This window comes from Rhea americana, unplaced genomic scaffold (genome assembly GCF_003343005.1).
Source record: "Rhea americana isolate MKP2758 unplaced genomic scaffold, rheAme1 scaffold_151, whole genome shotgun sequence".
Lineage (NCBI taxonomy): Eukaryota > Metazoa > Chordata > Aves > Rheiformes > Rheidae > Rhea > Rhea americana.
Genome location: NW_028185606.1, coordinates 1,582,527 through 1,595,109, shown reverse-complemented (window position 1 = coordinate 1,595,109; position 12,583 = coordinate 1,582,527). Strand labels below are relative to the sequence as shown.

The window sequence follows — 12,583 nt, the reverse complement described above, 5'->3', positions numbered from 1 at the left end:
GCGCCCGCCGCTACCGGCAACCGGCCTGCGGGGCCGCCCGCTGACTGTCTCACCCCGCAAGCAGCGACGCGGGGGCGCCGGCGGGGGCTGCCGAAGGCGGAGAGCAGGGCGCCCGCCCCGCCCCGCGCTTCAAAATGGCGGGCGCGCGTACGGCGGCTGCGGCGGGACAAACGGAGCGGCGCGCGCGCGCGTTACCCCTCGCCAACCGAGGCGCCGCGCTCGTGGCAGAGCCGGCCGGCCGCGGGAGGGAGCGGCGGCTGTAATCCAACGGGGACCCCAGGAAATTAAAAAAATACGTGAAATCTTTAAATAGGAAGTCCTGGAGAAAGTAAGGTACCTAAATTAAACAAAAAACACACACAAAAGGAGGGGGAAGAGTGGTACAGACTAACTAGCTGCCAGGCCAAGTCAGCAGAAGGACCAGCAACASCTGGCAGGGCAGACCCGTGCCAGGGACGCAGGTCACCGCGCCTGCCGCGCTGCTCCTCAGATCTGGGAAACGCAGGTTGTCCTGAGCAACACCTCCGGGGCCTGTGCGGAGGATCCAGTCACCTTCTGGAGACAAGGGACAAAAGCACAACCAACGCGTCGGCACTCGGGGAGCTTCACGGAAGGTTTGAACGCCCAGGGAAGGCTAGGCCGGACAGTCTGCTCCAGCCTCTAACAAAAATTTACTTTCTGCCGTTCCTAGTACACATCTTCGTATGTTATTCAACCGTGTAGTCCTGCTGACTTCTACAAAACAGCCCACATGGCTAAAGTTCAGCAGGAACTTTATGCTGACAAGGTCTAATTTTAACAGAATCGCCTTGCAGGAACAAAAAAAAAAAAAAAAAAAAAAAAAGATCACCAAACCCTGAGAAAGCTTCCCCCACACCTACTCCCCTTACTGCTTCACTAACAGCATTTTTTCCAAAAGAGAAAAAGGGAACAGCAATGCAAGTATTTAATGTTTTATAATCAATATTGAATACAGAAGTGAGTCAAAATGTAACTAAAGGGTTTAAGATTTGGTAGAAACAGACACAAGTATAAAAATTATTGAACGAAAATAATCTGGATCTGTTAGAAAATAATAATTTAAAGATGCCTTATCTAGGTGCCATTTACTTCCATGTGCCATGTACTAAAATAATCAGTAAGTTGCAGCACTAGAATTAAAATAAAGATATATAGTAGTRTCTGTTAGAAAAGAGTTTAACAATCAGTTCATTTCACATTCACAGCTGTGGTGTTTTCCTATGCTTCTCTCTTGCAGACCCCATCTACTTTTGTCTAAGTACACTTACACAGTGAACTRCCAAAAGGATATGCAGCACCCATGGCTGATTTAGCTTTCTTCCCATGTCTGAAGTGAGAAAAACTTCCCTAAATTTCTTAAATTCAGAGGGGTCGGGGGGGAAACCGAGGAAACCTGACAATATTTCTTGTTAAGTGTTAAGTAATTACAAAGTAGGAGGAAAGTAGTAGAATATTTCACAGCCTGGATTATGAAAAGTTTAGGGAAATGTGGAGATCTAGTTCTATCTCTTCTCCCCTTCCAAATATCCTTGYACACTGTGCTATCATTTTTGCATGAGAGAATGCTGTCAGAACTTACAGCCCGGGCAGTAGAGGCATGGGATCTCACATTTGCAAAATACAAATACTCTCAGAAGAGAAGGGTTACGACCAGAGGAGAGGGACAGGTCTGGGGTGCAAAAGAAGACCTCTTACTATGATCACAGGTGACCTCCTAATAATGTAATAACAGTATATTTTGCATTGTATTTACATACAGAGACTTACAGTTCAAGTCCAGCTTCAGTTTYGTTGCAAGGAGAAAGATGGAGAAATATCCATTCATTAGTAAGCCAAAAGCTCTTAATTATAAAAGTTTTTAAAATTTTGCATTAAGTGAAGTTGTATAAAGACAATGAGAAAGGAAAAAAACAGGATTTTACATGAATAGACAGTGCACCAACCTAACAGATTCCTTACTTATTGCTGATAATGGACTAGGACTTCATGACAAACAGTAAAATACTAGTCTGAGCAACAAGACTGTCATACCTGTGCTGGAAACGCTGGGGGGGGGGGAGCAAAGCATGGTCCAGCTGGAGGGAGTAGCAGAGGGCAGAGATAGATCTTCTTGTTTTCGATATAAAGGAGTTGGACCCTTCTACTGGGGAAATTTTGCCTATTCTAAAGATAACAGCTCATCCTGGAATGTGCAGGAATCCAGAGGAGCTAGGAAAGGTTAAATGAAATGCATGCCAACAAGACCAGCCCTAACAGGAAGGGGCTCAGGCACCCTGCAAAGTCCCTGAAAAAAGTCACAGCCAAATCACAGCCTGTCACATGGGGAGTGTGCCAAGTGATAGTGAAACACAGAAAAGGGATTCACTATCCATGTGAAAAATCCACATGGAAGTGAAATCAGCTGGTAGGCCAGACAATGCTATCCAGCTTGGCTTTGGCCTTGGTGATGAACTCCTCTGAGGCCTTAACAAGCGGAAACCGTGGAGGTCCCATTGGAATGCCAGAAACAAAAGTCATTATAGCTTTAGTCTGAGCAACACCAAAACCTGGGAAGATAAAAGAAAAATCAGGTAATTTACAGATCATTTCACTTTAAAAACTCTCTATGCAGGTGTCCAAAAAAGCAATAGCATACAGTTCCTGCATAATCCTGCATAAACCAGCGTTTAAGCACTTCCCAGAAGTAAGAACAGTGCAACTAAGAGATGCTTGTGCTTGCAGACAGGAAAGACATCACAGTAAAAAGAAATACATCTACTTACTGCACTTATTTAAGATATAATATTTATTTGCCTTTTTACCTACAAGATTCTAGATGATAATGGATTTCCTCTGACTTTTAACCCTGGAAATACAACCAAGAACTAATGCTCAGCCAGATTCTTTGGGGCTTGCACACAGTATGTATAGCAAAAGCACARTTAATATGGTGTGAAAACCATGAACCGTCCAACTCTGTCTCCCTTCAATACTCCAACTTTCTTGTTCTTAATGTTTTTTGTATTAAAATTTGCTTTGGTGTCTATAAAATCATTCAATTTTAAAGTGTTTTGTTCTTACTCTCATTGTACAGTCTTGAGCAGAGTTATTCTTACATTATAGCAAGACGAGACACAAGTATCAGAGCTGCTTTTTCCCACTGGGACACCATCAMTTGAGATCAATGACTCTCAAAGAAAAGAAGCCAGAAATGGGCTTTTGGAAACATAATAATAAAAACACATACACAGGAAGAGTCAGGATAATAAAAAGGGAAATAGATAAATCACAGAAAGACTATTTTAAAGCAGTAAAACTTCACAGTAGAAGGAAGGAAATGAGAGTGGAATCTTTTGGGGAGGCTTGGTCTCCTCCCTTTGTTGAGCTCCCAGCTGCTACTAACTCAGGAAACACCATGCGCAACATTTTCTTGTGAAATGGAAAGGAAGAAAGTCCAGCAACATTAAGGTATCAAAGGCATTGAGTCTGCTTTTTAAGACATATCAAGAGAAAGGGCAATGTAGGACTTACCTAGCTTCATGACAAAGTTGAGAAATTCACCAGTGAGAAACTAGAAAAGATAAGACAGTTGTTTATTCATTCCATCATATTCGTAAGATGTAAAAGCACCCAGTGTTATTATGGTATTTACATTTTATGCAGCTGTGGCATAGCTTTTGGAAAAGCTGTTGGACACCTGGCCAGTCTATCTGAAATGTTAATTCTATTCCACTGGAATAGGGAAGAATCAGTCATGTTCCACCTGCCCTTGCAGCAAGCTGTCTGAGAACAGTGATAAGTCTCTTATCAGGCTGTAAAGGTTAACAAATCTGAATTTCCATTGCCTGGTAAAGAGATTTCCAGAGCAGATCATCCTTTTACAGCTTCATCCTGCAGGCACTTCTCTCTTACAACAGAAGAGGGATGTCTTGTATGTCCCAGTGGAAGATACAGATACTGAATACAGTTTGTGTACTGACTGCTCAGAACTCCTCACAAATCATCAAGCATGCCAAGATGAGAAAGGGTCAAGCCAGAACTGACTTGCAATGGCTTTCTGCATCTCATCATGTAAGGCAACACCAGAATATTCCTAGCCACAGGGCCTTGCCACTGTGGGGCTTTTTCAAGGAAAAAAGCTAGGGCATCACTCACGCTGCATAGGTAAGATTAGAGGTTTAACCAAGACAAGCCTTGGTTAAAAATAAATTAGTAAGGATGGGTGTATATATTGGTCAAAAAGGTGAGAGAATATGAATAATAAGCAAGGAGTTGGAGCTGAAAGAAGGCTYTAATACAGCTACCTCAGGGTATGAACGTGATCCCAGTGAAGTTAGAAAAGAGGGGAAAAAAGACTACTCCTAGTAGTAGCAGTGAAGATAATGTACCTGATACTTCCGAGCTAATGCAAGGTCATGCTGTGCAAAAGCTTGCAACATCATATTGTTTTTTTGGCCCAAATAGTTGTACGTACTGCCAGGAAAAAAAAAAAGAAAGAAAAAAAGAAAAAAAAAGGAATTGGCAAATGCAATGGAGGCTTGGAAGAACCATTGAAACAGAAAACATAGCCCACAGGCCTTCTGTCTTGACATTATCAGAATGCAGTATGATAGAAATTCATGTAGGCTGTGCATGCGTTTATACTGTCAGGCATCACGAGCATGCCAAGCCCTAAGAAAGGGTTTAGACCTCAGATTTCTCTCCCCAGTTCCTTCCAAATGGAAGTGCTTTTCAACATTAAAAATAAAAGGAAATAATTAGACAATAACAAAGGGCAATCACTTAATTTTCTAGTTTTCTTTTCATTGAATGGATTGTCTATACAAGAGCAGAAATATCATACAATAATTCATCTAAGCAGCCCAGCATGATGGGGAAAAGATGAATTGGAAATTAAACTCAGAAAACACTGCTCCAGAGCCCTTTTTCTCACAGACTTCTTGAGTGAACAAAGGCAAAGATTTAACCTCTCTGGGCTTTTGTTCATTACCCATATAATGAAAATTTAAAAATTCCCTACTTCAGAAAGAAAGTGAGGATAAAGAAATACATTGTAACCCTTGGGTCAGCTTACAGACTGCAGCAATATTCACCCAAACTAATACACTCTGAGGTCCAGGTTACACCATTGTCCTATTGCTAGCTTTAGAGCTAGCTCATCAGTCTGCTGTGTTGTGCAGCCTCATGCTGCAGCAAAGTCCATTATGATAGAAGATAATCAGATAAATCTTATGCAGATAGTGGCAGATACAACAAAAAAGTGTTTGTGGGAAGGGGAAATGGGTCCAAGACATACTGACCTTCCAACTGCTCCATTTGCCCCTATTGCCAGTGCACTCAGCAGTTGCTAGTTTGAGATGGAAGAGGAGGGGAAAGAATATTTTTACTTCAACATTAAACAAACATTTTTTTAAAAAAAGGAAAAGAAATAACAAAACTACCTGGCACTCAATGTCCAGCATTACTTTTTTTCCAGGCTGAAGCAAGAGAATGCCTTAGAAAAAAAAGTCATTTCTAAGTGGAGCCTCTTACCTCATCCACCCCATAAAGAAATACAAACTCTTCTCCACCATTCTTGTTTATACACTGTGCAAGGTCCAAGAGGTCTGTGTCGCTGAACTTCACACCCTGGAAGGTGGGGATCTGCTCTTTTATCCCATCCAGCAGCTCTTCAACACGAACTGTGCAGAAGAGCAAGCCCCCATGAAGAAACACATCCCTGTCCTGTGAGACTTCCCTGTTTCCTCCTCAAGAGGGAGAGAGAGACTTAGTATTTTTACAAGTTATTCTCCTTTGGCATAAGCCTGGTAAACTATATAAAGCAAATAGTAAAACAACTTCAATGTCATTATGCCTCAAAGTTACATCACAGATATCTTTCCATCCTCTCCAAAGCATTCCTTTTTCTAGATCCAAAGGGGAGAGGAAGGGAAGGGGAAGCAGAGAAAGGAACGAACTGAATAAGCAGTACTTACTCTTTACACCTGTCAGAGGAGGAATGTGATAGTAATAAAATGGAACCGCTGGGGCTTCAGATGCAACTTCCCGTAAGAAAGTTATCAGTTCATCTGGAAAAAAGCAACCAAGTGACCCCTAAGAGGAGGAGACTATCCATAGTGAAAGACAGTTCAGATTCACAGCAGCTACAGCCTGTGGAGATGCCATTTTCCTGACAGTTCAGCATCACAGTGCACAGGAGTCACAGAAAAGTAACTTCTGAATAGTCTCACTGCATGTGTTTCCATACAGAACAGCAACACATACATGCACCTACAGTTTATATACCATACACAGATAATAAATATAAAATCCTACACATATCATAAAAACTAAACATAGCAAAACTCAGTGGAAGACCGTATTGAAGGCAAATATGTTATTTATTTTAAACTAAACCGATTTCAGACACTCATGCTCATTCTCTTATAACTTGCACATTCTCTCACACTTGTAAACTCCAAGATGCATGTGCCAAAGTGGTCTCACCAGGATCACTTGTGTGTAACACAGAGGACAAGGGATCAAGTTCACATCACTTCCCTTGGGTTCTGCTTGATTGGTGACAGTGAACACATTTTTGGACAGCTTTTCTCGTACCATTTTAGCACGCAAAGAGTTATTATGGTGTGAYCTCCTTCCTCAGGAGATCCTTCCTCTTCACTGCATCCTCCATAAATCTTAGGCAATGGTCTCTCTTCCTGCTGAGACAGCAGGAAGAGGAATGGCAAAAGCAACATGTCGAAACCTTTCTGCCATTCTACTGTTATCACAGCAAAGGTCTTCTGCTCACCTTTGTGCTGTTCCTCAGTATTTACCAGTTTGATTGCTGTTTATTGTGTCCTTGGCTATCAGTATCGGCCAGTCTTGCAATGCATTCTGTCTTGTTTCTTCAGGTGCTTTCATATGTATGTTTCTATTCATAATTAATTCAGACCAATCTTATAACATTTCTGTTACAATGCTCCACATCATGCGGTTCCTTCAAATTACACTTACTGTGTTAAGAGCAAAATACTCAATACTGGAAGTTCTGGGGCAACCTGAGATRCACAGAACCAAGGCATGCTAACCCTCCTAGGGTCTGGGATATGATAGCAAGCCATGAGCGTAACCTCCTCAACAAGAGGCATGCCTGTGTATCAAGAGTTTAGCAATTTGATCAGTGTTCACCAATGGTCAGCACGGAACCAACTCATTTCAAGTGTGACCCAGACCAAGTGTGAACTCTATACTATTTACGCAGAAGACAAACTAATTAATTATACCTTCAATAAGCAACTCTTCCCTTTACTACAACCRAACAAGATGTATCTCAAAAAGACATCCCTTCTGCTTTTCCCTCTGAGACTTCTGACGTTTCCCAGATTTAAACCCCCCCCTTTTCTTTTTTTGAATTTTGCTGGTTTTGCTGTTGAGTGGTACCAAATTTCACTGATATGCAAACATTATTACCAGAGTATTTTCCAAAGAAAGTAGATGGCACGYAAGAGATCTACAGTAAATGACTGATGCTCTATCTCAAATGCTTGTGCTTTCAGAAGATCCTTCAGCTTTTCAGAGTCAGGAGAGAAATCCTGTAAGCAGCTGAGAGCAGCCAAAGCAGCTGAGCTCCAATTCCCACAGGAAAGCAACACTTGCTCCACAAGGAGCTGTATTACCATCACTGGTCCTCAGAGCACGTGAGTTCTCTTTTGCCAGAAAATACTGCTAATGGCTTGACCAGGTCCAACAATCGTATCTACTGACCTTTGTTTGTGGGTTTGAAGAAGAAGGGGGCTATTACAGCAATACCACTAGCACCTATGGCTGCTGCATGTCTTGCCTATGAAAGAGAGAATGGAAGATAGTTGAAGGTATATCTGCTTTATATTTATTACACACATAGGGAAAATGAATTATATCATATACACACCAGCTCTTGAGACTCCGGTAGACTTAGCGCTCCCACATGAATGATCACGTGATCCAATCTGCATAACCAGAACAAAACCAGAAGACTTAGGGAGGCTGAAAAATACTAGATTGCCAAAATGAATCCATCCAAACCAGGCTGCCACGGAACGAGAACTTCACTGGGCTAAATTAATACTAAAAGGGGTTTGAGCCTGTGCTGAGCTGAAGAGCAGACATATGGGGAAAATGTCTACATTGTCAAGCAGCTGGTGGTGATAAAAAATGCACGTTTGCAAAATAAATCATGTATGACTGTTTCCTGTCATATTTGCAAGGCTGTCAGCAGTAAAAATAGTATTTTATTAGGAAGTTAAAAATAAGATGTTAAGATTTAATGATGAGCTGGGAAGGGGAAAAGATATCAAAGCATATGTTTGCTTTCTAAAGCCATCGCTTTGCAGAATTACTAGAAGACTACAGCCTCACGGCAGCATCTTTAACCATCTGCCTGCTCCAGTCAACATAATTTCCYGAGTTCCAGTTAATCAGTTCCATTTCTGTGTTTCTCCTTTACATCCACACAGACTGTGAGCCTTCACATCAGTTTATTTTTTCTCACTGTCCCTCCCACCCCAAAACACCTCCTCCTCTCCAAGAGAAAGCAGGGCTGAGTAATACAGGACTATAACAGGTACTGGGAGAGAATGGAGAATAGACCTGTAATTAGATATGCAGCTAGAGTCTCAGAAGACCTGGGTTGAATTCCTCCCTCTGCTTTAGATTCTGCATCCTTAGGAAAGCACTTAAACACTTTGCACCTCAGCTTCCTCCATAACAAATCATTTAGTGAATGTATTAAAAGGTGCTGAAATGCTCAGAGGGCTTTAAATGGGCAGATCTCTCTTTCCTTTCATTTCTTCTCAATAATAAGAAAAGGGCACAGCCCAGAGCCCTGTTTCTCCCCCTCAGTCCCACAGTGTACCAAGAGAGGACTCTTAAAAACTTTTAAGCAGTGCAAATGGATACCAGCTACTTGGCAGTGACAAAGACACATTCTTCTACAAAGAACCTGGGGAACAAACCCCAAAACCAAAACACCCAAAGAAAAGCCATTAGCAGATGTGGCTTTGCAATAAGGGAGGCCTATACCATAATACGAGGTCTGGAATCTCCTGTTCCCTCTCAGCTACTCACTTGTCTTTTCCCTGGCGCACCCATTCTTCAGCCAGCTGCTTCCTCTCCTGGACACTAAGGGCCAAGCCTTCTCCTGTTGTGCCATTCACTGTTTCAATACAACACAACACAATTGCTGAGGCCTACCCTACAAAAATTGGTTTTACTGAAGACAGTTATTGGCATTTTTATGATACTAAACAGAAATATTTTTCACTCAACCCGTTTTAAGATAACAGAGTTCCACATCAGTGTCTACATGGGGCTTACAGTTTTATCAACACTAAATGCTTTTGTCTGAGGCCCAGGTGTTTCAGCAAGAGCAGCCGTAGGAGGGAGAACGTGGAAGCAGCTACCAAAATTGGAAAACTGTGATAAGAGCATGAAAGGATACTCAGCTAGCCAGGTAGTGTGACTACTTGAATAACAATCTGTCCTCCATTCCAAGGAAGAAGTCTGAGATTAAATTTGGTATCTCCATTGTGAATGGAACCACTTGCCCTAGGCTAAAACATCCCTAGAAAACAAAAAAATGTGAATGTGTCCAGGCACAAGCAGTTACAGATTAAACTGGCACAGCTGAAGTCACTGCCACACTCTGCTTTTCCTCTTACTACTCTTCTGACTGAAATTTTGAGCTGACATTTTAGCACTGACTTCAGCTTACTTAAATATGCCAGGCTGTGAATCAAGGTGGTTTAGCGGATGCTGTATTTTCTATCCAGCCATCCCTGCTGCCACTGCAGAAGCCCTAAAGACAGAGGCGGAGCAGACAGATGGGAGCAATGGGAGTGAGGTATCACCCAGTGCACCACAAGTCCCTCCAAGAAGCCCATTTGGGGTTGATGAATCCATTGGATGCTCTGGGCTCACGAGCTGATGTTTTTCTATCAGATGATTGCATCCTGCTCAGGCAAAGGAGAGAACCATTCAAGTGCTGCCAATGAAGCATTATCCGTGGGAATGTCTCTGTACAAAGACAACACTTCTATTTCATTCTAGATACTAATGAGGTGTGGGCAAAAGCAGATCTCTGTAATATTGCTTATATTCTCTCTACTGTGAATATAAACATCTATTATGATCCCATATCAACACACTTTCCCATTATAGCTCTTATCAGGCAAGATATCACAGGACTGGTATCCAAGGCATAACACAGTTTCTGCCAAAAAACTTACCAAAAATGTTCTTCACATTCTGCTTGCTTACCAAATAATCCACATACTGATGAATCACCGAAAGGTTAATTTGTCTGAAAGGAAAGGAAGCTTAGGAATCTCAGCTACTATAAGTCTCTGTCCACAAAATCTTAGGTATTTTGAAGGCCTACATTTATACATACATGGACATGRATATCTCTGAGATATGATACCCTCAGCATGAGTTTAACAGTTCAGGTAACAGTTCAGTTCTGAATGTCATACACTTTCCTCCAGTTCCTCCTGACAAGTTGTTTGCTGCTGCAATATGTTATTTCACCTGATAATTACTGAAGGTTTCTCATAGCAAAGGACATTTTGGGGGAAAGATGAAAGACTAAAAGACACTCAAACCTTTTGGACTATCGAGGGAAACAAAAGTGCTGTTGAGAGCACAAAGGCATTTGTGCAAGTGCTGGCAAAGAGCTAAGCTATCCTTTTAACTGCAGGACACAGACTGTGAAATGGTATCTGGTGGATGTGACTTTGACCTCCCTCTCTTGTTAAAGGATGAGGAAAGGAACAGACTTCCCTGACAAACAGAAAAAAACAGAATTCTAGGTTTATCTTCTCTCCTGAGTAAACTAATGCTGTTTATCAGTGATTAATACTTCACTGTTGTTCTAACTTGTCAAACATGCAAACCACCCCTGTGGTCCAGAAGTCAGTTCTTGGATCTTTATTGGGTTCACATATCACCCAAAATTTCATAGCTACTCTCACAGGATCTATCTTACCAGGGCCATGCATTTCCCAGTAGAGTGCCCAGATCATTTTCCAAATGCTATGTTGCAATAAGCTCAAATAGTAATAAAAAAGGAAATGAAAAATAAGTTTCCTTTAAAATACAAAACTAAGCAGAGACTGTAATGCAAATGAGTTGATACAATACCATGCTTTTCAATACTTTTCAAAAGTAAAGGCTCACTTTTAGGAGACCACATTAGCAAATCTCCAGCATCTCCCTCAAAAATTTGTTCAGCTCTTGGTTCATCTATCAAGATATTTCAGGGTCCTTTGCTAACTCCAAACAACTCAGTCTTGCAACATCAAAATGCATTAGGGAGGAAATCTTTTTATCAACTTGTTCCTTGAAGAAGGCTGAATTTCAACTTTCTATTTGCTTGCCATCATTTTCAGAACTTGCAGGTCTTGCAAAGTTTTCTTCTGGTTTAAATGGATCCTATACATACATATATACACATGAAAATTTGCATGACTTAGCTGGGGGCAAGAGAATTGTAACTGGACATCAAACTGAGACAGTTGTTTCCTAGCTCTAAGGAGCTCTTTTTATTTTGTGATTTGTGATTTTACTTCATGATTGAACTGTAATACGTCTTAGAAAGCTTGAAAATGTTACAATACTCATATAATCTTACCATGGTTTAATTTGCACATGGAAAAGTAGTAGAAAAAGAAATAAAAAACTGACCTGGCACTTCTCAGCCCAGGTCTACAACACTTGCTGTGAGACAGGAGAATGCAGGGAAGGGAACCCAGTAGTGCAAGCGGGACTGACCTGGTAGTTTTTCCCCATGGGTAAGCCTGGATAGTTTGGTTACAAAATTAACTTCCTCCTTTTACGAGGATTTTATGAGAYAGAGGATTAGCCTTTCTAAACCTTTGTTGCAGAAGTACAGTCTAAGCTCTGTACTATCCACCAAAACTGAAACGGTAAATTTGTCAGAGATTTGATTTTAAAATCAAACAACCATCAGTTCCAGATAAGGAAGCAAGAAAATTAAGGTTTTAGGATAAAAGCTGGCAGTGTAACTTTGACAATTCAAAGATTGTGAGGTAAGCTAATACTTACCCATCAGGAGTCATTGGAGTGATTGTAGCTGCTACAAGACCCTGTAACTTCTTTCCAGGTGCCATTGAGCTCTTTGGAAAACAAAGAAGGAGATAAAAATGATTCCCATCTTGTACTGTTTCAACTGACCTCTGTTAACAAGAAAACTCGACAGGCAAAGTCCAGAACTGAACTTGGCAAGGGGTTTTTGTTGCGGAGAAGAGACCCTAGCGAGAATTACTTGGTTTTCACTGACAGCGAAGCTTATTGCAGTAAGCCCCATCCGAGGACAGGAATGGGAGCACTAGATGTASTTAAGCTTCAAGGCGGTTTCCATTTACCGTTCCTTCTTCAGGTATAGGTTGTGGCCTAATGCACGCACCGTAATACCCAGCGGCTTGAGAGAGAGAAAACGCTGCAGGGAATCAGGCTCAAAACCCTTCATCCACGCCCGAGAAAGGGGAAGGAGGCTAGCAGACACATGTCACACTAACCAGAAAGGGGAAGAGGCAATCCCAAG

General features: G+C 41.6%; 1 protein-coding gene across 10 annotated transcripts in view; it reads right to left on the bottom strand.

The window, feature by feature from the left end:
* Positions 1-937: 937 nt before the first annotated feature.
* Positions 938-12,583, bottom strand: part of NPL (N-acetylneuraminate pyruvate lyase) — a 20,406-nt gene continuing 8,760 nt past the window's right edge. For 2 of the 10 annotated variants that reach the window (XM_085299654.1, XM_085299653.1), the window contains 11 exons: positions 12,085-12,155; positions 10,279-10,321; positions 9,088-9,209; positions 7,913-7,970; positions 7,747-7,822; positions 5,976-6,068; positions 5,533-5,747; positions 5,301-5,347; positions 4,389-4,473; positions 3,532-3,571; positions 938-2,567 (listed from right to left, as the gene is read on the bottom strand). In XM_085299654.1, coding sequence (XP_085155780.1) covers positions 2,419-2,567; positions 3,532-3,571; positions 4,389-4,473; positions 5,301-5,347; positions 5,533-5,747; positions 5,976-6,068; positions 7,747-7,822; positions 7,913-7,970; positions 9,088-9,209; positions 10,279-10,321; positions 12,085-12,155 — 999 coding nt within the window. In that variant the 3' untranslated portion in view covers positions 938-2,418. Of the gene's footprint in view, positions 2,568-3,531; positions 3,572-4,388; positions 4,474-5,300; positions 5,348-5,532; positions 5,748-5,975; positions 6,069-7,746; positions 7,823-7,912; positions 7,971-9,087; positions 9,210-10,247; positions 10,322-12,084; positions 12,156-12,257; positions 12,297-12,557; positions 12,578-12,583 lie in introns of those variants that run through there. The other 8 variants (XM_085299662.1, XM_085299660.1, XM_085299655.1 and 5 more) reach the window with 8 other exon arrangements.